This window comes from Aptenodytes patagonicus, chromosome 7, assembly GCF_965638725.1.
Source record: "Aptenodytes patagonicus chromosome 7, bAptPat1.pri.cur, whole genome shotgun sequence".
NCBI classification, from domain to species: domain Eukaryota; kingdom Metazoa; phylum Chordata; class Aves; order Sphenisciformes; family Spheniscidae; genus Aptenodytes; species Aptenodytes patagonicus.
Genome location: NC_134955.1, coordinates 12,941,936 through 12,966,775, shown reverse-complemented (window position 1 = coordinate 12,966,775; position 24,840 = coordinate 12,941,936). Strand labels below are relative to the sequence as shown.

Below are 24,840 nucleotides of genomic sequence, written 5' to 3'. Positions count from 1 at the left end.
TGAGTATCTTCAGATCTTCCCTTAAATTCCCAGATTTTGGGCCCAGAAGCTGCTCTATACTTTGGGAGGCATCCTATGCGCTGTCAAATTCCCCATTCTATTCTCCACCTTGTTCTCTTGCTCTTACTATTTACACTTCCTGGGTGAATACATCCTTGAGAAATGCTCTATCTGCATGCAGACTATTGGCTAAGAAGGGTAAAAGGACTGGCAGCATCAACTACAGGCATGTCTTTGGACACAAAGTCCACCTTTGATGGAGAACCCATTCAACTCTGGACCTTGTAATGAAGAAAAACAGCTGTTAGCAGCACAACCCCAGATAAAATAATCTTTAAACTGTTCACTTGTAAAGCTGTCAGTGGCCCAGAGACATCTCCCAGTTGGCACACTACCACTGAGACCTGTTAGCCCTGTATATGCCAAGTCTTGCGTGAACATTGGAACGCCATCACTGGCACCAGTGACAAGCACGCTGGTCCCTAGGTACGGGCTGGAACCCAAGAGAAAAGCTGGGAATAGCACAGATCTGTCCCTGCTCTTGGTTCTCCAGCAACAGCCTTGGCACAGGTGGCTGTAGTGTTTCTGTTTTTCATATAAGCAACTTGACCTTCCTCCTCTTCTGCTTTTTCACTCCATTTACCCTTCTCGTAAGATGAACTCATCATAGTTTCACGACTATGCTGGCTGATGTAGAATGGGTTTCATCTAGTTTTTGGCAGAACTCTTCCAATTTGATCAAAGTGGTTTTAGGGAACTGCAGATGAACTTGTAAGTGCAGGAAATCCTAACAAGATGGCAGTGTACCCACTTCTGTGGCAGTTTCCTCTAACAGCTAGACAAATTGGCCATTGTTCCATTTCCTTCCCATTCATCATTATTTGGGTTCCCCTGCTACCCACAAAAGAGGGAACAATGGTTTCCCTTGAGCTTGAAAACTCCTAGTTAAAAGCAGCTGTTTGTCAGTGAGCATGTGCTGCCCCAGATAAGTATTTCTGGTAGCAAAATCTTCAGTGCACCAGGCTGATGTACTTACTTTTTTAATTTAAAAGCAAGTATTAAAGAAAACCAGAAGCCAATTTTGCAAATATCCTGAAAACCCTTAAACCACTCAAATTTGTAGGAATATCAGTCAGGCACTGCCTGGACGTCAGGTTACGTGCTGTTACATCTATTTGGAGGATCAGGACTCTAGTTTGCAAGATCTACAGAGGCTCAAAGGTGCAATTTAATCAGCTTCAGAGAATTTGGGATGAGTTTGGCTCATAAAGTATGGCACAGTGGAAGCCTGCAGAGCTCTTCCACGCTCGCCTCTCTTCCTCTTGTGATGACGTCCATTGCTAATGTGCTCTCTGACTAAGGGTATTGGCTATGCGATGCTTTTTAGTTAGGCTGTTTATAGGCCTCCTAATGCTAGTTATAGTGGTTGTTGTGGTGGACAGGATAGTAGAGTTGCCAACTCAGTCTGGGGGAAAATGATCTTCTCTTCAACACAACTGTTTACGGTCCCGTCAAACTACAGCAAAAGAACAACTGATGGAAATTCAGAACAGCACATATGTAGAGCCTATGAATGCAGTCCTTATATAACAACTATGCATTTTGTTATAGTTACATATTTATTCAGTAGTTCCCTTTCTTATTTGCTCTTAGTTTGGAAATAAACTTTCTTTTAAAACAATTGTTACTGCTGTGTATTTCTTTCTCTATTCCTTTTTTCCTTTCCTCTCATACCTTTGTCTTCTCTTCAGAAATACTTCCTTCTCTGTACAAACCCTGAACTGTTCCATTTGATTTTGTCCCACTTAAACTGTTATAGTGATTAGCAGTTGTTGTGGTTTAACCCGGCAGGCAGCTAAACACCACACAGCCATTCACTCACTCCCCCCCCCCTCCCCCCGTGGGATGGGGGCGAGAATCGGGGGGGAAAAAGTAAAATTCGTGGTTGAGATAAAGACAGTTTAATAGGACAGAAAAGGAAAGGAAAATAATAATGATGATAAAAGAATATACAAAGCAAGTGATGCACAATGCAATTGCTCACCACCTGCTGACCGATGCCCAGCCAGTTCCCAAGCAGCAGTCACAGCCCCCTGGCTAACTCCCCCCAGTTTAGGTACTGAGCATGACGTCATATGGTATGGAATGTCCCTGTGGCCAGTTTGGGTCAGCTGTCCTGGCTGTGCCCCCTCCCAGCTTCTTGTGCACCTGCAGCCTTCTCAGTCAGTGGAGCATGGGAAGCTGAAAAGTCCTTGGCTAGTGCAAGCACTACTTAGCAACAACTAAAACATCGGTGTGTTATCAACATTGTTCTCTTCCTAAATCCAAAACACAGCACTGTACCAGCTACTAGGAAGGAAGTTAACTCTATTCCTGCCGAAACCAGGACAGCAATTCATTAGTTAAAGTCTATACAATGGGACTTCAGAATTTCAGTTTGCCACTTACTCTCACTAAATACCTGTGCCTGTAGACTTCAGAAAGCAGTGCAGCACCAGTTATATTTAGGTTGAGTTTGGGAAGGAAACTGCAGCTTTGACATTTCAGGGGGAGGGATTTATTGAAAGCTTAAATTCTTTAACCTTTTTTTAAAGAAAAAACCTTCATATATGACTGAAGCAAGCCACAGCCAGTGGCTAGGTTGTTTTGAATCACTTACTAGGAATTGCTTTGCATCTCTCTCTGTGGGCTATTAATAGAGAAAGAGATGGAGGTTGTATTTTTTTTAATAGCCTTCTCTACATCATCTGTTCTAAAACTCGAATGCTTCAGTTAGTATTTGCTATACGGTGCATTTCAGTTTTAAAAATGAGTATTTTTAATGGGACATTATTGTGATTCTAAATTATTGCACACCAAGTGTGTTTACAGCACTTGGCTTGATGTAGCCGTATCTTTCTAAATGCTGCCCAATCCCATTTTCATAGGTTATGTTGGCTACTTTCAGTTTTCTGAAACTAGTTTTTGGGAGGTTTCCATAATCTCAAAAATTGTGTTCTTGTGGCTCGCCACTGCTTGTCCTGAAAACAAAAACTATCTTAAGCTTTCAGGCCATTGAAAGTGTGAGAAATACGTAGGGATGTGATATTTTAAGTGGAAATGTTTCTATGTAGGCCTTACAAAAGAAAAGGGTAGTGACCCACATGTCTGGAGGCGACCGAACTCAGAGCAAAACCATTTCACTGTGCAGGCATGGGGAGTGTGTGTGAGTACAGAGTTACATTAGCCAAATTAATTTAAAACACTCCTACGTTCGTGCAATGCTGGTGGCACAGGCTGTCGTCCCCGCGCGCGTTGCTGGTTCAATCCCTGCAGGGTATGAGTGAGAGCTGTTGGGGACAGTTGTGCCACCCTGTGCAGCAGCTCTCCACAAAAAAATGGGAATTTTCAGGCAGAAGAGGTTAAAAAAAGAGGAATCGCTAGCAGAAGTGGAGTATGGGACACTAGCATCCCCGTGGTGTTTCTTATCTCCCAAAAGCACACGGACTTGGAGAGCAGCAGTTGTGTGAACAGCACCCATGTAAAAAGGGGAGAAAAAAGTATCCCGATATTTTTAGTTTGAGCCTTAATAGAAAATCTGTCTAAAAATAATTACCTGTTGGAGATACAGGTGTCCTGTTTCAGCAGGCAGCAGAAAAGGGCCTCCAAACCCCACTGTTGACCACAGTCCTTCCTTCAGCAGCAGGAATGTCTGTGCCCTGACTGTGGGAGCTGGAACCATGTCTGAAGTTGCTTCTGAGGCTTCTGGCCATGGACATCAGGGACCAGTGGCCCAGCGACAGGAGATCGTTAAACAACAGAAACATGGTTAAGTACAAACTTCTATTTTCTATTGACTGGGCCTTAAGTGTTTTAGTTCATTATCTTTTAAGTTTTCAGACTCACAGTCAGACCATGCTGCTGCTTTCCATAGAGGTGTCCCATTTGCAGTAGATGAGGTTTTTGTCCTCTAGGTGAGGAGGGGTAGGCTTTGGGGAGGAGGCTGGCCAGGGGCACGGGCTGACAGAAGAGGGGCTATGCTGCAGGGTCCGAGCATCCCACATACCCTCATCTCCCAGGGAAGCAAACCCCTGGCGCTACCTGCACGTCCAGGGGATGGTGTGCCTGCCCAGAGAGCCTGGGGAAGCAGAGAGAAACTCAACAGGGATAGACACCTGGCTTTCTTTGGGTTGTTTGGGGCTCCTGTGGCTGGAAAAAAACTGATTTTTTCAAGACCTTTGTTACCCAAGGGGTTCATTTTAAGGTGATTCGGTACAGGAGAGAGATTGGCGGGTTGGTTTGTTGGATTACATTTCAGCAAGGTGGTATGAGACAGAAAATGAAGGCGAGAGGCAAAGTTGTGGTATCTGTAGGGAGACAGCCTGATAAATGGCATCCACTGTAAATCACATTTGCTATGCCCAGTCTTTTGGTTTGTTTCAAAGTGTGTTGCAGGAGTTATTGTTAGCAGTATGGGGTGCTGTATTTGATGCTCCTGTTTCTGACTGCATTTTAAATCATGTGAATCGAGTTATTTGGAATGTGTGAGTTTTTTGGTTTAGCTAAAAAAGGCCGTCTGTAACAGGCCTAAAAGGAGCTACTGTTTTCAGGCGCATGAAATGGAGATTTTTGCGCACTCTTCTAGCAACCAAACGGGAGCAAAACAACCTTGCTGTGAAGCGGGGAGCTGCACCCTCAGAAGGGCAGCGCGCGGCCCGCCTCGGCCGGGCTGGGCAGCTCAGGGTCCCCGCCCGTCCAACGCCCGCTCCCCGGGCGGTACCGGCCCGGCCGTCCCCGGGCTCCGCCGCCGCTGCTGGGCGGGGCCGCGCCCCCGGGCTAAGATGGCGCCTCGCCCGCGCCTCACCGGGCAGACACGTACGTGTGGCCGCCTCAGGGCTGGTTTCGGGTGGCGAACCCCGCCCCCGCCCCGCCCCCTCCGCCCGCACCGCTCGCGGCATTCGCGCCAAAGCGCCCCGCGAAGCGGCCGTGTGTAGGTCCGCCCCCGCCCTCCGTGTTTTCAAACCGAGTGGGCGGGTGTGATTGGCTGGCGTGCGCGCCACGTGACTAACGGTCGCGGGAAAGCCGCGGAGTCCGAACAGCGCGAGGCGAGCCGAGCCGCGCCTGGGGGCAGCGCCGCGCGGAGCCGCCGCCGCACCCAGGGGCGTAGCGCGCCGGAGGGACGCGGGGCAGCGCAGCGACAGCGGGCGCGGCGCGGCCGGGTTCGGCCGTGAGCGGAGCTCGCAGCGAGCCGCCATGAGCTTTCTGAGCTTGCAGCAGGCGGCACCGCCGCGGCGGGTCTCGGCGCGGCGGGCGGCCGCCCCGATCCGGCAGAAGCTGCTGTTTCTGAGCGGCCACAGCGACTGCGAGGAGGAGGAGGAGGATGAGGAGGAAGAAGGCGGCAGCAGCGGCAACAGCACCGGCGAGGACTCGGCCTTCCAGGAGGCGGACTCGCCGCTCTCGGCGGCTCGCACCCCGGCGCGGGGCGACCCGCCCCTGCTGGAGGAGGAGGAGGAGGAGATGGAGCCAGCGGCGGCGCCGCTGCCGGACGAGGGGGACTCGTGGGAGGAGGAGGGATTCGGCTCCTCTCCGGTGAAGTCGCCCGGAGCCTATTTCATGGCCGGCTCGCCCTCACCGCCGCCCCCCCACAAGGGCCGCCGCTACTGCGGACGCTCCCCGCCGCACCCGGCAGCAAGCGGTTACCGGGTGCGGAGCGAGGAGCCCAGTTCGCCGCTGCCCGACTATCCCGGCACTCCGCCTCACAAGACCTTCCGCAAGCTGCGCCTCTTCGACACGCCGCACACCCCCAAGGTGAGGCACCCGCCCCGGCGCGCTCCTTTGCGCTGCGGGGGCCCCTGCCCGGGGTGAGGGCGGAGGGTGGTGCTGGGCCGGGCAGGGCTCGGCGGCCGGCCCGCCCCCGGCGGGCTGGGGGGCCGCGGGAGGCACGGCGGCGCCCGGCGGTTGAAATGCGGGGATTAGAGGGCGGCGGGGGCCCGGGTCCGGGCGGGGTCGCCGCCCGCCCCGCGAGCCGCTTGCACCACCCCGCCTGCCTGCAACGGCAAGTTGGCGTCTGCCCCTGGACCTGCCCACAGCCCGTCCGTTACGGTTATGTAACCCGCGAGGGGCGACGCGCCGGCCGCTCGGGCTCCGCGCGCCGGTGGGCCCGGCGGGGGGGTGGGGAAGGGGCGGGCGGCTGCGTGCGCCGCGTTAAAGGCCGGGGAGGCGCCGCCTCCCCGCGTGGCTCCCTCAGCCCGGCTGGAGGCCGCTAGTCCGCGGGGGCCGAGGCGGGCGCCTCTCAGTTCGCCCCGCAGGCCCGGCTGCCGCGCTGTCCGCCGATGGGCCGCGGCCTGGGCGAACGGGGAAGCGAAAGTAGTACCGCGGCCCCCCAGTCGTGCGTTTTGTCCCGTAGGGTAGCTGGGGGCGTGGAACAATCCCCCCTTACGTATATAAAATATGTATTTATAAATACATCTTTACACTTTTTTCTCTCTATTTATATGTAAGTACCCTGCTTTTGCTATATTTTGTGGAAAAGATGTTTAAAAAGGTGAAAGAATATTAAACTCTTAAAATAAATATTTTGGTGTCGTGTGGGCATTTGTACCTTTGTAACCAGAAAGTTAAAAGCTTGAATCGGAATTTGCTCCTGCATGTCTGTCAGTAAATAGGTATGTCTTGTTTGAGTACTGCTGTTGTACCGTATGCCAGTGCAAGTTCAGTGTCTGCACTCTTTTGCATCAAATGTAAAAGGCTGTTTGAGTAGCCGATGCTGTTAAACTGATGGATTTGAAAGCTTAAAGGGATAGGTAGCTCTTAACTCTGACAATAACAGGCTTTTGGAAGACATTTCAACTTTTGAACTCGACACTCGTGTAAAACACTGTATAGTGAATTTAAATCTAGTGATAATAGTCTTGCTTTCTTCGTTACTTTTCATATAGCCCTTTAGAAGTAATCCAGGGATAATCCCCGGGGATAATCTCCCAGGGGTTTATAGACTATAGACTGAAAACAACTGACTTAAGGTGCGAGGAAGGCAACCTTGTTAATTGGTTTTCTATAGCTTCCATCTCAAATGAGGGTTCACTGGTAGAAATCAGTGATACACGTTTGGAAATAGTAAAATTGGTGATGATCTTGTACCGAGTCAGGAGCAGATGCTTGAGAGATGTAAGAGTCTTCTGGATTGTGACACATTAAAAACAAGGTCTTAATGCTGCAGGTCAGTGGGATTCTTAAATTAGGTGCCCAAATTCTACGTGGGTTATCTTGGAGAGGTTATCTTTGGAATCTGGAAGAATCAGTTGGTTAAGGTATCCGGTGGAAGTGCGGAAATGCGTGTTGAGAGACACAGTGACTTAAAGGTCTTCACCTAGTCCAGATTTGGGGAGTGCAGTTGAGATTCCCAAGTATCGGTCATCTTCCCTGTGGTGGTTTAGGCTTTGGTTATGTCAATTCTTTATTTTGTAAGGTGTTGCTAGGATAAGGCAATACTCCTGCTTGTGATCCAATCAGTCAGCAGTTGGCATCCTCACCAAGATGTAGGAGACTCAGGTGCAAACTGCCCTACCTAACTGGGAGAGGTTTCATCGTGTGCCTGGAAAATGCCTGGTCTAACAAATTACCACCCAAAAGATCTGTTTTGGATGTTGAACTGACAGTGTGACAGTGCTGTCAGTTCTTGAGCAATTCTTTGTAGGCTCATGAAGAGGCATCTGTGCATCAGTATTAAATATTTTATTTACTTTTTTTTTTTAGCTTGTCACCTAAATTTGTAGTCACCAAAGATAATTTCCTATGTGTGATCTAAATTCCATATGTTGTATGTGAAAGTCATGGTGGTATAGCACGGGATGGTCCATGAGTTTCATCTGTGTTCATTTCATGGACAAAGAATTGTCCGAGAAGCTTAGGTGACGATGACATGATTAAAGACAGGAAAACACTGCTCTCATCATCTTTCCTGTCTTTTAAAAATTATTTTAACATTCAGTGTTTCCTTTAACTGTCTTTGTGTTGAGTATAAAACCTAATAGTTTCTTTGGAATTCTTTTTGATGGAAATGCAAGTATTTAAGCAACTCATGCTTTCATTAGACAATATAGTAATGATGGCTTTCAAGCATGACCTGACTGTTTGTGTCTAAAGCAGTATTGAGAATATTGAGGCTATAAATGTCTTTTTTGTCCTTTTTTTTTTTTAAATAAATATAGAGTTTGCTTTCTAAAGCACAAGGAGTAGGCTCCAGCTCAGTCAAACTTCGAGGGGGCTCTCTATTTATGAATGTTGGGAAATCGGAGAAGCAGGAGGAAGATATTAGACAAACACCTCATGTGAACATTAATCCCTTCACTCCCGATTCCATGTTCCTTCACAACTCTGAAGGAAAATGTCGTAGGAGGAAGAGAACACACTGGAATGAGTGAGTAACTTGTATCTTCCTTTGTTAAGCTTATCTTTAGAACTACTTTTAGCTGCAAAAGTTTTGTTAGAAATTGCTTCTATGAAAGTATTTTTCCTTGCAGATCTGTTAGTGATGCATAATATGGCTTTTAAAGTATCTGCTTTGAGATGCATGATGTCATGAAATCACCATTTAGCACTAGATCTTTTGATTAGTATACAGAGAGGATAGACTACAGTCTTTTTACCTGACTGAATGAGCTATGCACACAGTCTTTTCTTGAGGAGGGAAAAACGCATTAAATACCAGTATGAAACATGAAGAAAGAAATGACAAAGATTTCTTTCTAAAGATTCTTTCTTTAGAAAGAAAGAAATTCTTCAGAAATTTCTTTAGAAAGAAAGAAATTCTTTCTTTCTAAAGATTCAAAGATTTCTTTCTAAAGGTACTAATGACATGGTACCTTTATTTTATGAGTTTGTGCTTACTAATCTCTAGCATTCAGTTAGTTAAACTAAACTTAGGTAGAATGGGAGAATTAGATCTCAGAAAAATCAACAGCTGCTAGACTTCAGTTTTAAGTTTACTTAAGCCATATTACTTCTGCAAAAGTAACTGGTGTGAATTTCAGCTCTTGTGGGGAGGACATGGAAGCAAGTGATGGAGAGCCTGAAGATGAAACTATCAGACCTGCTAAGGTAATTAATCTTTAGAACTTGATACTAAGTTGGGCAGTTTGTGTATTTGCAGATCTAAGTATTTTCCTTTCTAATCTTTGCAGAGGATAACAATAACAGAAAGTAATATGAAGTCACGGTATGCAACCGAGTTTCATGAGTTGGAGAAGATTGGATCTGGTGAATTCGGTTCTGTGTTTAAATGTGTGAAGAGGCTTGATGGCTGTATTTATGCAATAAAGCGATCCAAGAAACCCTTAGCTGGCTCAGTGGATGAGTGAGTATTTCCTGCTATTAAAAGTTAAAAGTCACCTCTTGGTGCTTTTTCCTCCCATGTCTCTTTGTGTCGGTGTCTAGAGAAGGCATTTAAGAGCAAAGTATAAATATATATGAATTAAATGTAAACCAGGTACAATTTTGAAGTCACTTTTTTTTTTCCTTTTTTCTGAATACTGTGCAATACTAGGGAGGAAAGGCTACTTGGCCTTTCTCCTAGCAGACGTTTGTCCCAATATTCTGTGTGGAAACAGATTGTTCTCATCTGGAAAGTAAGAATAATGCTTACTTGCACTAATGGCAGGAGGGACTCTATGAATAGAGGGACTATATGAATAAACTGTGCAGTGATGATCCTTTGAGATGTGGAAGGAAAGCAGTATTCCCAACTAGGTCCTCATCCTTGTCAACTTGAGTGACATGCAGATTAGTTAAGTCAGTTTTGGGGTATTTTTTTGCATTTGTGAATGAGCCTGCGATTCATGACTTTTTCCCCCCACTGTTTTAATAGTTATATTATAAAACGCCACAAGCTTCGAGTTGCTCAAAATTGCATACCAGACTTACACACGAGAAGTTAGGAATGTTGAGTTCAGGCATACTCCTGTCTTATGATCATAATTAATTTTTTCCTAAAACTTCAGTGATGCTTCTCAAAGCTTGCTGCTGGTTGTGAAGTATGTAATGGAAGTGGCAGCTCCCTCAAGAATTACCTGCAACAAAACCTGTTTTTTGATGTTCCATATACTTAGTCTTCTAATACAATGTAAATTATTTTAGCTGTTTGGATACAAATACAAATCCACCTTAAGGTGCCACAGAACTGAATATGAAGATTTTAATTAGAAACCTGAGCTGGCAGAGGGGCATGATATTATAGTAAGTGTTTCTATCAAGCTGAAATTGGACTAATTTCACCTCATAATATTCTTGTGTGCTGTTATTTTTTGTGCTGTAACAGGCAAAATGCTTTAAGAGAGGTCTATGCACATGCAGTTCTGGGACAGCATTCTCACGTAGTAAGATACTACTCTGCGTGGGCAGAAGATGATCATATGCTTATACAGAATGAATACTGCAATGGTAAGTAAAGTTTATCGCTTGTTCTGAACTTGCTTTCAAAAAATCTAACTTTGGAAGATATATAGGTATCTCTACAAATCCCTAGCACTAGTTAGGAATTGATTGCCCTACACATAGCTCATACCATCGTTGTCTCAAATATGTCTGATGTTCCTTTCTGTTGGAAAAGGCACATCAGATAAATGAAGTAAAAACTGTACAAAATTGCAGACAAAGTCTTAAGTGTTCAAGAATATTGGAAGTACAGCGAGGCATTTGCAAGCAGCAAAACTGTTCTTCTGTACAATAGTACAAGCTGGAATAGAGAAAATTACCAGAGAGTTTCCTTTAAAAAGGGAGATGGACCTGATTTCTGAAGCTTTTTGCTAATGGTTGATAGCCTGCCAGAGATTTGGAAGAGGGAGAGAGGTCTTTTCCCTTGTATTGGTATCCCGTTGATTTGCACGGCAACTACAGCGCAGAAAAATAATTTTATTATATTACATGGCTATAAAGAGGGGATACAGCACTAGATTTTACACTTCCTGTGTGTCATCAGTGAGTTCTTGGTGACATATTCACTGTTAATTTTGGAAGCCAGTTGTACTTACTTTTGGAAGCAAGTGGTCATTACTTTGTCAACTGTATGGTGTAAAATAATTAGTTGTTTTCTTTAATGGTGTTTTAGGTGGCAGTTTAGCAGATGCCATAAGTGAAAATTACAGGAATATGCGTTATTTTACTGAACCAGAACTGAAGGACCTGCTACTTCAGGTGGCTCGAGGTTTAAAGTACATTCATTCAATGTCACTGGTACACATGGATATCAAACCTAGTAAGTTTGTAAACTGCTTTACTCTGTATTGACAACTTCCTCAGTTTAATTTGCTGTAGAAAAAAGAGCAGTTAGCCACACCTTACTAACTGTAAATTCTTCACTGAAATTCTAAATGGCAGTACAAAGATGTCAGTTATAAAGTTGGCTAGCAAACTTAGTGTGGTTGAGTTTTATCTTGGGTCTTTTTTGTGTAATTGACTCTACTTTCATAATGCTTGGCTCCCCTCCCAGCAGAGGGGCCAGAGCGAGTAAATTATAGTTTCTTACTCTAGGAACTGGGTATGTAGACAACTAAAACTTCTGTGTGGCTAAAGCAAACTGTAGTGAAACTCGATGAAGTAGAAATTGGACAGAAATGGGGTTTTTTAACAGTTCTGCTCTTTTTCAGGTAATATTTTCATATCTAGGACATCAGTCCCGAGTACAACTTCAGAAGAAGGTGATGATGATGACTGGTCATCTGATAGAGTCATATTTAAAATAGGTGAGAAGCAGCACACTTGTGCTCAAAAGAATTGCATTGTCTACTTGTCTTCCGAAAAATAACTAACTTCTTTTTGCAGGTGACCTTGGTCATGTAACTCGAGTATCTAGTCCACAAGTGGAGGAAGGTGATAGCCGTTTTCTTGCGAATGAAGTCCTACAAGAGGTAACTGTTCTGTTTGTGGAAAATAGTGATGTTAGGTCTGCATGCTGTTTTCTTGAGAGTAATGAGTTGCTGTCTGCTGCCTCCTTGCTGGAGGAGAAACTTCCTAAATGGTATCCCCTTGAACACTGGTAGTACTTAAAGGGGAATGTAATATTGTGGATGTGTTCAGTGCTGAATGGTTTAGCTGTCTGTTAGATTTCTTCTCACGCTGGGTCGTATGTGCAGTAAATCTATTTTTCTTTATTTTTCAAGAACTACACTCATTTGCCGAAAGCAGATATTTTTGCTCTTGCTCTGACTGTTGTCTGTGCTGCTGGGGCTGAACCACTTCCAACTAATGGGGACCAATGGCATGAAATTCGACAAGGAAAACTACCTAGAATACCACAAGTGCTTTCTCAAGAATTACTAGACTTACTAAAAGTAAGAACTCTTGTACCAGTAGCTCACTGATTAGTGTAATTTACTGTATTACTGGCCTTAACTAGAATGCCTTATTTTATTTTTCTAAGGTTATGATTAATCCTGATCCAGAGAAAAGGCCTTCAGCTGTGGCACTAGTCAAGCATTCAGTGCTTCTCTCTGCTGCAAAAAAGAGTGCAGAGCAGCTCCGGATAGAACTGAATGCTGAAAAATTCAAAAACTCACTCTTGCAGAAGTAAGTAGTCCCTTGGGGTCCTTAAATACAACTTAATTTCTAATGGGTTTTCATATGATAGTAGAGTGATGATAAAACAGGACTGTCCTTGTTTCTGCATGAGGTCCACAAATCTGTATGCGTGTACATCCCTGAGAGTACAAAGTGGGTTATGTAACTTTAAAAGGAACTTTCTCCGTAGAAGGAACTTCTTGAACACTCTTAAGGGAATCTCAACTACACTATTAGTATTCAAGGTATACAAAACATGACAGTTTTTAAAAAATGTTTCAAGCATAATGCATACTTTTGTGATGTGTAGTGTAACCTACATCTATATTATTTGAGTCTTGTGTTTTCCTAGGTCATCTGTACATTGAAACATGTTGGAAAACATGACTTAAATGAGCTGTTTTGAACTTAAATGGCACATCAGGAATGTTTTTGGACTAATTTGACTTGTACAAAGCAGTGTTATTAGGTTATCAGAGAATCATTTGTTTTGGGAGATCATCTTGTCCTACCCCTTGCTCAAACACTCAACTTTGAATTAAAGCTTTGAAGAAGAGATTCCATTTAGGAAAGTCTGATTTCTGCTTAAGTTTCAGAGAAAGAGTAAGTTAAGAAGCAATCATCTGAATCTTTCACTGCAGTTAACTTTGCACGTATTCTACGTAATAGGCAGGCTTTTATGAGGGAATATGGAACACTGATTACTTTCTGACTGGCTCATTTTGAGTGAAGATGTTAACTTCGTGTTTGGATTCTCTCCATTGCTATCTGCTTATCTTGCCATTGCTACAGTCTGAATGTAGCCAGACTTGCCATTTTAGATGGTTATCTTTATAATCTTCTTATGAATTACACTGACTGTAGAAAGAATAATTTGTCAGCTTGTCCAGGTTATTCAAGGACAGATTTGCTGAGGTAACTTGCTTGTATAAAGACAACATATTTTTGTATCATGTAAAAGAAGTTGGCAAAGCTAATGTTTTGTGAAGACTACTTCTTGCCTGGCAACAAGTAGGGCACATCCTTATAAAATAACTGTAGATCCAAGAATGATTTAAAAAGAGCACTTATCCACAGTAATTCTTAACGTTGTGTGGGATAGTGTTCCATAAAATAGTTCAGATAGGTATTTTTGGTTTATTTTGTTTTACCTTTTTTTTTTTTTTTAAACACTCCTGCATCTGACCCATTTAAGATACCACTTGTGTAAGTTATCAGTGAAAGGAATCCTTGTAAGGAAACTCAGCTTCTTCTACTGTGTCATCTTCTTCAGAGAAAGGAAGAACTCAAGATTAGACTTCTAGGGAAGAATGGAAGTATATTTTAAAACTTAAATTTCCTGGTAATGGTGTGATGAGTGAATGTGCACATGTGTGTGCATTTGTGACTGACGTTCAATATTTAGGGAAGATGAGTAAAAATTGATTGCATTCTCTTGCAGTGAACTGACACAGTGATAATGTGGGGAGGATTAGGTGGGGCATGGGTGTTAATGAGTAATACTTTGGCTTACAAGAATGGGAGTAGCTTACTAAACTAAAACATGTAGCTTAAAACTAAATACACCTACACCAATATCCAGCAAGCCTGTAAAATTTGATCTTGCTTTGGAGTCCGGATGTGAAGTGAGATTACAAATACTAGTTCTTACAGTGGAGAAAATTTTTTGAGGGATAGTTTGGGATAGGAGAAGGAAAAGAGTATGGGGGGAATCCTTACACTTAGCCATATGTCAGCATTTAAGGAAAGGAGAAAAGGGGTGTCTGGGGAAACCCTTGATAAAGATAACTTTGCTCTTTAGTCAGACTATTTCATGGTTTTATCCTGAGTTTTATTTAACTTTGTCCTCAGACTGAGTATTGGTAATTTTCTGAAACAGAATAGTTGACAGAATGTTGCACAAGGACAATGGCCTGTGCCACCTTCAGTGACTCAGCCTTGCAGTTTTGGGCTCAAGTTTTTATGTTAGGCAAGAAAGATACAGGTGGTGATGAGCTTTTGATGTGGGTATGCAAAAGGAAAAGGATGCTTCCCGAGTTGTCTGTTGCCAGTTACGTTCATCTGTGTTCATCTAAGTGTATGTCTGTCTGAATCTTCCACAGAAGTTCAGTTGTGGCTGAAGGCTTCATTTGGGCAAACCTCAGTAATTAACTCTTCAGTGATTTATTATACGGCTTGTACTAGAAAGTAAACAGCATCCTACCATGTTCTGGTAATTGAAGTGTCAAGCTGCTTACAAAAGGCTGGATTTCAAAATCTGACTGAGTTGTGTGAATTTGTCATTTCCTTCCCTTGTTCAAAAGAAAGAACATCTAGACAAGTAACAGACATCCCACTTCTGGCCACTGGGTTGTAAACGGGTGGATGCGAATGATAATGGTCTTAGTATGACCTAAGTTGACGGCAAGTCTTACGTTCTGAACTGCTGTAACTCATTTGAAACACTCTTGCTGTGATACGCCTGTAGTCCTTACTGTGATACCGTTGCGTAAGTGTTAACTCTCTCAATGTCTTGCAGAGAGCTGAAGAAGGCACAGATGGCAAAGGCTGCAGCTGAGGAGCGAGCACTGTTCACTGACAGGATGACAACTAGATCTACGACGCAAAATAGACCATCTCGACTCATTGGAAAGAAAATGAACCGCTCAGTTAGTCTTACTATATACTAACTATGAAGTCTAAAAGAACTACTGAGGATGGCTATAGCATCTCTGCCGGACTGAAGCCTAAGGAATTGAAGGAAGCATTCAATTCCTGGTTTCTTGTCCTGTCTTTGATCAGTGTCACTAGTTTTACAGGAATTGCTTCTGGGTTTTTACTTGTACAATATGGCTGATTAGCTGTATTAACCATTTGAGTTAATGGACTCAGTTACTATCTTGTCTATAGAGGATCCTGGATGTTAATCCATAAGCCTTTCGGTTACACTGTTAGATGTTACATCGTCCCAGGGTTAACCACTGTAGTGGTGTGCTGCTTTGTAGTGTTACGGCATTGTAATAAGAAGTAATATCCCTAATGATCTTTAAGAGGGAGGGAGGGGGCCTTGCTTTGATAGTTACTGATTTTTTTTTTGGAGCAGAGGGGAATACATTTTGAAAGACGGGCTTTAAGGCCACCTACACTCAATGTACCTGATGTCAGGTAGACTTTTATTGTGAATTTTATTTGTATATTCAACTGGGAGCACTTTGTAGGCATTGCATAAACCACAGCTTAGAAACCTGTGGAATTAAGTGCCATGTGGAACTGCTGCTATTTTTAGTTTGTTGTCCTCGCTGTAAACTGTAGCATTAAAACAATCATTATTGTGTTAATACGCTTCTTGTTAAAACAATTACGTGAAACAAATCTAAGCTGCATTTTAGTGAAGGCAGCATTTTTCTCTCAAAGCTAGTGCATTGTGAAGTAATGCACCAATTTAATATTTGGACTCTGTATTAGTGTAGTGCAATTGTTAATGTCTTGGCTATTGATGTTTTGTAATTCTTTCTAATGAGGTTCTCTAAATGTTGGTATTCTTTTCAGTTGTCCATTCTTGAGGCTATTGTATTTTTTTTTTATGTTGGAGTACTTGTAAATAATTGTTTAGTGTAAGTGTTCAGGTTGTTCTTCATTGTTTATGTACATAAGTTTGATCATGCTTACAGTATACTATACTGAAACTGCAGTCTGAGATGCCAACAGACAAAGCTTAACTATTCAGTTTTAAGTTCCAAAATGAACAGAATGTGGCCGTCAGAACCTATACTGATGTTGGACCTAGGCTGACAGATGTTGCTAAAAAATAGAACTGTTCTAATTACTGGCTTGTCTCTTCATTAATTTTAGTTTAAACAATGTTTCCCATTTGTGCTCTATTTGTTCTTACTAGTGTTGAATTTGAATATTAAAGTTAAAAGTTTTGTTTAATATTGTCTAACACTTATTTAACTCTATAGTTGTGGAAATAAAATACTGAGTCAGGAATATACTATGGCAGGTCCTGATTAGATCTGCTTCCTGCTCCTGCGTAATGCTTGTGATTCCCTCACATGAGAGTGGGACTGAGATGACATACTCGCTGATAGTTATGTTAGGAGAGAAGCATCACAGTCTGCGCGTGAGTATCTATAGCAGTCTGTCTCTACAGCTTCAGAAATGGTACTGCATGTTGGAAAGATGAAGCCCCTGGAAGATTTGAAGTGGAACCCGTGACAGTGAACACAGAGGACTACATGAAAGTATGTGAAGAAAGACCTGGGTCTGAGGTAAGGAGGAAAACTCATGAATTGCAGAGAATGGGAAGAGAACAGTGGGAGGAATTGGAATAGTCTAGGGAACACAATAACAGCATATTCTGTGGCATGGATGCAAAATGTTTATGCATTTGTATTCTACCTCAGAGAGAGAGATACAGTAGAGACACAGTAAAATTAATAAAGGCTTAATAGATTAGTCTATTGAGGAAGCTTTTACATTGCTGTATTAAAGAGTTGCAGGTGACTATCAGAGAAGCTGTGAATTGAATGGACTATCATAAAATTTAACTTCGCAATTAGCAAATGAAAACTGCTAAGTATTTTTATTTGTAAGAGGTCTCAGTGCTATTCATATATGACAGTGAAATTCAGAGGCTTGGTTTAAGTAACTTTATTCTCTGAATATGCAGTTCTCATCAGTAAAAATTGATAGACTGGAATACCTTTAAGTTTTTACTTTCTATGATAGTCCTGTCTTGTTTGTGAGAGAAATTAGAATATCTCATATGGGTTTTTTGCAGCATTTCAGTATTCTTATACACTAAATGAGACCTCTCAAAGCCTACTTCTAAACAGTCATAAATATCAATTGGTGGGGGATCAACAAACTTAATAAGCATTTCTTCCCCTACAGCGTAAATAAATTTGATCTACCTGTGATAATTATGTGGTCTTGCATCACTCGTTTTCAGAGGCTTATAACATCAGTGCAGGTATTGCTGTGCAAACAAGCCATACACAGTAGCTATCTAGGCTTGTAGAGGTACACTCTTCACTGGGTAAAAAAACTGGATGGATGGCCGGGCCCAAAGAGTTGTGGTCAATGGAGTTAAATCCAGTTGGCGGCCAGTCACAAGTGGTGTTCCCCAGGGCTCAGTGTTGGGGCCAGTTCTGCTGAATATCTTTTATCAGTGATCTGGATGAGGGGATTGAGTGCACCCTCAGTAAGTTTGCAGACGACACCAAGTTGGGCGGGAGTGTTGATCTGCTTGAGGGTAGGAAGGCTCTACAGAGGGACCTGGACAGGCTGGATCGATGGGCCGAGGCCAACTGTATGAGGTTCAACAAGGCTAAGTGTCAGGTCCTGCACTTGGGTCACAACAGCCCCATGCAACACTACAGGCTTGGGGAAGAGTGGCTGGAAAGCTGCCTGGCGGAAAAGGATCTGGGGGTGTTGGTTGACAGCCGGCTGAACATGAGCCGGCAGTGTGCCCAGGTGGCCAAGAAGGCCAATGGCATCCTGGCCTATATCAGGAATAGTTTGGCCAGCAGGAGTAGGGAAGTGATTGTCCCCCTGTACTCGGCACTGGTGAGGCCGCCCCTTGAATACTGTGTTCAGTTTTGGGCCCCTCACTACAAGAAAGACATTGAGGTGCTGGAGTGTGTCCAAAGAAGAACAACAAAGCTGGTGAAGGGTCTGGAGAGCAAGTCTTCTGAGGAGCGGCTGAGGGAACGGGTTGTTTAGCCTGGAGAAAAGGAGGCTGAGGGGAGACCTCATCGCTCTCTACAACTACCTGAAAGGAGGTTGTAGCAAGGTGGGTGTCGGTCTCTTCTCCCAAGTAAAAAGTAAAAGGACAAGAGGAAACGGCCTCAAGTTGTGCCAGGGGAGGTTTGGATTGGATATTAGGAAACATTTCTTCACCGAAAGGGTTGTCAAAGCACTGGAACAGGCTGCCCGGGGAAGTGGTTGAGTCTCCATCCCTGGAGGTATTTAAAAGACATGTAGATGTGGTGCTTAGGGACATGGTGTAGTGGTGGACTTGGCAGTGTTAGGTTAACGGTTGGACTTGATGATCTTAAGGGTCTTTTCCAACCTAAATGATTCTATGATTCTATTCTGTTGCTGGTCACAGGTTTTGTATCTGCCGTGGAAGGGATGCCCAGCCTAAACAATGCAACTGAAGTGGCTTTGGATGTTTTAACTTTCTCCTGTGTGCCAAGGACAATGTTTAAAAAAGAGCTTCAGGGGTTTTAAGCAGTTTATGAGAGCAGTAAGAATGGTGAAATTTTATCTCAAATTTTCATAAGCTTTCCTGAGGCCAATGGTGAGGCTGAGGGGGAATGGCTGGCCCCAAAAGTGGCCAGTGGGAAGAGGCAGAGAATTTGGAAAGTGTGCGTTAATGCTTCCCATGAATACTCCCAGCATCCAGTCATTCATGATTCAGATGCTTGCTGAGTGAGAAGTGGTATCTAGTTTTACTGATATTGAAGGGGTTTTCTTTTTTAATAGAAACAATTTTACAGTAATTTTGGTAGCTTACGAATTTATTGCAAAAACAATATTTGGGCAAAACTTGTATGTAGTTAAGCAAGCCACCTTTTCAGGTGGAAGATGATTAGCCGCTCGCAAAATGTAGAAAGTCAGATGTCAGTTGAAGAAATTTTACCAAGCATGGTGTTACAAGATGAGCTTCAGCACTTTAAGAAAGCTTTATCTCAATTTAAGAAGCAAGCATTAGAGTTGGGTGGCAAATGTGTTATTCAAAATAGCTACATTTAATGTTTAACCATTTTTCTTGTTAATTCATCTAGCTTAATTTTCTGATACAGAGGTAGCATAGTACCTTAACTTTTTTGATCAGAGTACCTGACTTCTTGAAGAACTACATAGAAAAGAGAACCTAAAAAGAACTGAAAGCAGGTATTTCATATCCCCACCTCCTCTAGATATTTGTCTGCTTCTTTGTCTTCTTTGAATATAAATCCAGTGTCTGTAATCCATCTTCTAATGATACGTTACTGGCCAACACTACCTGTCCAGTCTTGCTGCATCTTGTGCCTGAAGAGTGGGTGGTGTAGTGGACTAAAGCTCTTACAGAATTAGTTTCCTGTAAAGACATGGCATCATTTAACACTGACAAATGCTGCTTTCCAAAAGAATATTCTGAAATTGTTCCATCTAAATGATTGATTTGTGGATGAATTGTCTTCCATTTGACTGTACAAAACTAGTTCTTGTTGGAAACAAACAAAAAAAGTATTGACCCCCTCAACTATTTAATGTGAATTTCAAGTATCAAGGATTGATTCACTTTTTGGATAATTCATCTTGTGAATCAAACCTTTCCATGAACTTAGTTTTTCATTGTTTTGCAGGCTAGACCATTATAATCAAATCACAAATGCTATATTTTAAAAAATATTTTGAATCACATTGTATTCAAATACTATATGAAATACTATGTGTGCCATTAGTATTGAAACAAAATTGGATTTACTTGGAGAATATTTTTTCCAGAAAACAGTACTGTGATAGTCATGCGTACTACTGGTCTATTACAGCCATGAAGGCCAACAGATGGACGAGGAGTATGTCTGTAAAGAGAAGTTAGCACCTTCCAGTTGGAAACTGTAGCATAACTAGAAACTGTTGTTCTACTTTCATAGATTGCGTATTGAACTCCCAGCAATTTTTGCCATGAATTCACACAGGATTAACCAGCTAGAATTACGAAGGTCGTCTTAGTCTCTTTTTTCGTTTTGTTTTTGTTAAGCTATTGATACACAGCATTTGTCTAACGTGGGGTTTTTTGGTGGTTTGTTTTTTTTTTTTCTCCAGTTTCCAAGTGTCATAGAATGATTTGGGTTGGAAGGGACCTCTAAAGGTCATCTAGTCCAACCCCCCTGCAATGAGCAGGGACATCTTCAACTAGAGCAGGTTGCTCAGAGCCCCGTCCAACCTGACCTTGTCCTATCGGCTCACTATTTCCTGCTCCCCCCACCCCTACCAAAAGCTGACCAGCTTGACGTTGTCTTCAATGTGTTTCGTAGTCTCCAGCAACACCTGGTGGACAAAATGGTCAACTACACCAAGTTCTTGTCTATTTAAAGTGTTTGTGTGCTAGCGTGACACTCGACCCTGAATGTTAGAAATCATTGTCTTGTTCTGCAGTAGTGATTCAGCATTCTTGCCAGAAGTAGCTCAAGTAAGTGTTGACTTTTATTTTTTCATCTGCACCCACCCCTCGGTTCTGTAGGCTTGGAAAAGGCATCCTCATGATTTCACCATACATGTGATTTGGTATATAACATGTATGCACACTTAATAAATCTGTGTGTGTGTGCTACCTATGAATATCACTGCTATAGCTGTGCTTGAGGACTCGGGTCTAAAGCAATGGCCAGCAGGAGTCAAAAGCAGGGCTGTTCCCTGCCTGAACTTTACCTTCTTTCAGTGAACCATGGAAACCATCTGAGAGTGAGCTGTGAGCGAGGTCCCCTGGTTGGAGGCTGCTGAGCCACATTGGTTCTTGTCTCAAGAAACACTGCAGAGAGAAAGCAGGAAGAAGCAGCGACTGGGCAGGACAGCACACAGGAAATTAAGGTCCTGTTTCTGTTTAGACAGTTGGAATTGGATGAAGATGCTATCTTCCCAAAGTATAATGGGATCAGGGTAGGGGAAAAGAAGGTGCCCTGAGGAGAGAATATTGCTGTGCCTAATTAAACAGGAAGCAATTTATTACTGTTGCTCAGAGATCTGAGGTTGTACATGCTTAAAAATTATCTGAGGTTCTGGATAGTCTTGAAAAATCTGAAGAATTGGTTTCAAAGATCTTCCTTTTGCCAGTCATTTGACTCCCTTCTAATATTCAGTATCAATATTTAGCATGACATCTGAATAATCATGCTGGTCTAAACTGATTTCTCTGTTTGACTCAAGATGAAAGCAGACTAACTGGCCTAATTCTAATTAATGATCTTCTATGTATCCCTAGGGTTACTGCCAGACAGGTGGGCTAATGGACAGAAAAACTGCTGGTGTTACTGAATTACCGTTTATGCACAGGAAAAGATTCTGCATGTTCAGCCTGCATCCTGATGGAGAAGATTTTGTTCATCATTTACAGACAACAGAACGCACCACTAATTGAGAGTATTTTAGCCAAGGTGTTCTGCAGGATAGGGATGGCGGGGACAGGAGAAATACCTCCTATTCCCAACTTCTAGTAGTCTCACCAACCTTGAGTGATCTTCCTATCTCTACAGCTGTTTCACTCTCAGCTACTTAGGTGTTAAGATGTTTAGGGTAGAATCTCCCCATATATTTGTTCTATGCTATAGCAAATGGAATTTTAATCTCCTTTTGGTCTTGTAGACACTGAGTCAATATTGATTGACAGTCTTCTACACTAACCCTGCTTAAATGGCTTTTTCCATTGACGATTTCTCTCTCCAGTTTCCATCCCAAAACGTGGTATCAGATGGTTACTGCAGTACACATCTGGGTTTTAATTTCCTCTTTGTTTCTGCAAGGTATCTGTGGTATTCTGTTCTATGGGGAGTCCTGTAACTTGGTGAGAAATACCTTATCAGCTACAAATGTAGAGTAAGATGTGTGTTACCAGGGAGGAACTGAAAGGTAACTTACTGCTCTGTGTTTTACCTCTTCATTATGTTTCTTTTGTCAAGTTTGAATAGGAATGCTTGCGTTGTGCATATATGTATAAATAGCAGAAAACTATAGTAAAGTAGGTGTGCTTTGCTGGAATTGCTTTGAAGATTGCTCTAGAAGACTTAGAAGTGAATGGAAAATTAACTTTTTTTTTTGTAGGAGAGACTGAGCTGCCATTCTGATTCAGCATCTAATGCTGCTTCCTATTTCACCTAAAATAATGTTAATGCTTAATTTCTACATAGTTTCAGTGAGACTGTTTGAAGCATGTGTATAAGGCCAGAGATAAAACTTTTTAAAGTATTTAAAAATAGTAGAAAAAACAAATTCCTCAAATGGCTTGAGAACTGGGTTACGGTATAATGTCCATATGTAAGTATATAAATATACTTACTGTTTTTTACACTGTCCCCCAATGCTTCCTTGAGATGTTTTATGGTGGGACTAGTCTGTTCAGAAACTGTAACACATTGATCACGAACACTGGCATTTGCTTTAGTTTTATTTTCTACTGAAACATCACTGTGAACTGGCAGATACTGGAAACACAGTTTGCTACAAAGTTGGCTTAATGGTCTTCAATTTCTGTTTGCTTCAATTTAGTTTACCTGTGGAGAATGAAAATGACTGGTCTAGCCACATGTGGTTCAGGAAGATTTTATCTGGGCTAACAATGAGCAGAAAACTGTGAGTTGCTGCTGTGTCTGAATTCTTTCCTTGATGGCAGTTTAACTGACTCAGTGGCATAAAACAAAATTAGTAACAGTACAAATGCGTAATCTTTCCTCTGGTTAGAACCTCCCTGACAAAAACTTATTATTTGACTAACAAGGAGTAATTAAGCTTCTGCAGGGAGGAGGAAAAGTGATTGACCTCTTAAGGCTGAGCCTCAGCAGGGTCTAACTAAAGCTTCTTCCTGAAAGTGTGAGTCATTCTATGAGACTGTGAGCCAGTTTTCCCTCCCTGATCTCCTCACCACCCTTCAGTCATGTTTTTAACTGTGGTGAGCAAACAACATTAGAATAAGCACAGATTTAAAATAAAGTTGCTGAGATCTCAGACAACTTTCAAGAAAAGCGGAAGTATGTTAAGTTGCATCAGAACTTACTTTTGTACCATGCAAGCAATTTAGAGTTTATGTAGTGCTATCAAGGACTTCATGGTTAAGTGTGATCACTGTTAATTCATGTTCTATGGATTATATGTCAATCTTCTCTTGAAAGGTTTAGAATGTAAAGTCTTTGATAAGCAAAGATCCAGACTAGCACATTAAAATGGAAGAGTTGCTTAAAATAACTCACACTTTGGGTGTGGATGCAGTCAGTCCTGTAACTTTGTTAAAGCTATTTTGGGTAAGTATAAAAAACAAAGGTTTTGTTCAGCAGCAAGTTTATGTCTGCATACAAACTTCAGTTTAACTGGTTTTGCTCAATTAGTTCAATCCTATAAAAACTATTTTAAATATGAGTATGTCTATATAAAATCATGTACTAGTTTTACCCATAACTTGTAAGTATCCTTTTGATTAACCTACCAAAAGCTGGAGCAGCTGGGGCTTATATAAACTACTCATTTTAATGAAACATTTAAGCATGGACTGTTAACCTATTGACCTGAATGGAACTATTTATATTCTTAGTGGAAAACAAGTCCTGTTCTGGCAAAGGATTTTAGCATGTCACTTAAATCAGGAATAACAGAAGCCAGCAAAAAGAATGAAGAGAAGCACACAGGTTTTTTTACAATTACTTTGTGGGGCATTTTGTTTTAATTTAATTTTTTTACTCTATTGTTTTTATAAAAATGAGCTGCCAAAAATCACTGAACTCTGTTCAAAACAGAAATTAAGTCCCTGCCATGAGGAGATTCATGTGTGAACTATATTAATTGCTTTTCCTCAGTGACATTTCACACAACCTAACTGTATTTTAATGCACTTTAATAGGGTTGTTCTGTATTTACTGGTGACCTTGTGGTTGCTCAGCTACCAAATAAAGTAAGTTTGTTAGGTTATCTGCATATACAAAAGTTGCCTCCTTCCTCCTTAAGTGGAATAGCTGTGGTCAAATTGGACAACTGCTAATGTATTTCAAGATGATAGATGTTTCTGATAATATTAACAACTATAATGTTAGCAAATCAGGTTAATTAGGAAATTTAATCCAATTAATTGTTGATGTTAATTGTGTAGTTCACACCATCCATCTTGAGGAAAGAGCATAAATAATTGTTTGCGGATTCCAAAGTCCTGAATAAACGATGGAGAAAAAGGTTAAGAAAAATGTGGGGGAAAAGGCTGCTAGGATATGCCTGGTGAATGAGGCAGGTTGTGTTTGACTATTCGCTGTGCTACTGAGAGACTACCAACATCTCTGCATTGCTAGAGTATTTTTGTTGCTTGCTGTAAGCTAGAGAAGCTACTAAAGAATAAAAATTACCAGAAATCTGTGGAAGATTCTAGTCACTGATTTCCCACATACAGAAAACTTGTTTAATGAATTATCACATAGGAGGCTTAAAAGTACTTCCTCCATTCAATGGACTTTGCTATCTGCTCATTCTGTAGCGATCCTGACCCGAAGACCATTGTACATCGAGGATTAGTGATCCAAGTTAGGCCTGTGCCTACTCAGCTTGTGCTGCGCTGCCTGTCCAGCCTGGCCTCCAGGCCCACGT

General features: G+C 42.2%; 1 protein-coding gene across 3 annotated transcripts; it reads left to right on the top strand.

Annotated features, from left to right (window-relative positions):
* Positions 1-5,226: 5,226 nt before the first annotated feature.
* Positions 5,227-16,443, top strand: WEE1 (WEE1 G2 checkpoint kinase). 3 transcript variants are annotated; one of them, XM_076344012.1, is made up of 11 exons: positions 5,227-5,787; positions 8,190-8,398; positions 9,012-9,078; positions 9,162-9,334; positions 10,295-10,416; positions 11,084-11,230; positions 11,622-11,717; positions 11,797-11,882; positions 12,135-12,305; positions 12,395-12,540; positions 15,050-16,443. In XM_076344012.1, the coding sequence occupies exons 1-11, from the start codon at positions 5,233-5,235 to the stop codon at positions 15,198-15,200; spliced, it is 1,923 nt and encodes a 640-aa protein (XP_076200127.1). In that variant the 5' UTR covers positions 5,227-5,232; the 3' UTR covers positions 15,201-16,443. The 3 variants fall into 3 exon arrangements, with proteins under 3 accessions (XP_076200127.1, XP_076200129.1, XP_076200128.1); XM_076344014.1 differs by lacking the exon at positions 5,227-5,787 and adding an exon at positions 5,922-6,081; XM_076344013.1 differs by lacking the exon at positions 5,227-5,787 and adding an exon at positions 6,268-6,475.
* Positions 16,444-24,840: the final 8,397 nt, after the last annotated feature.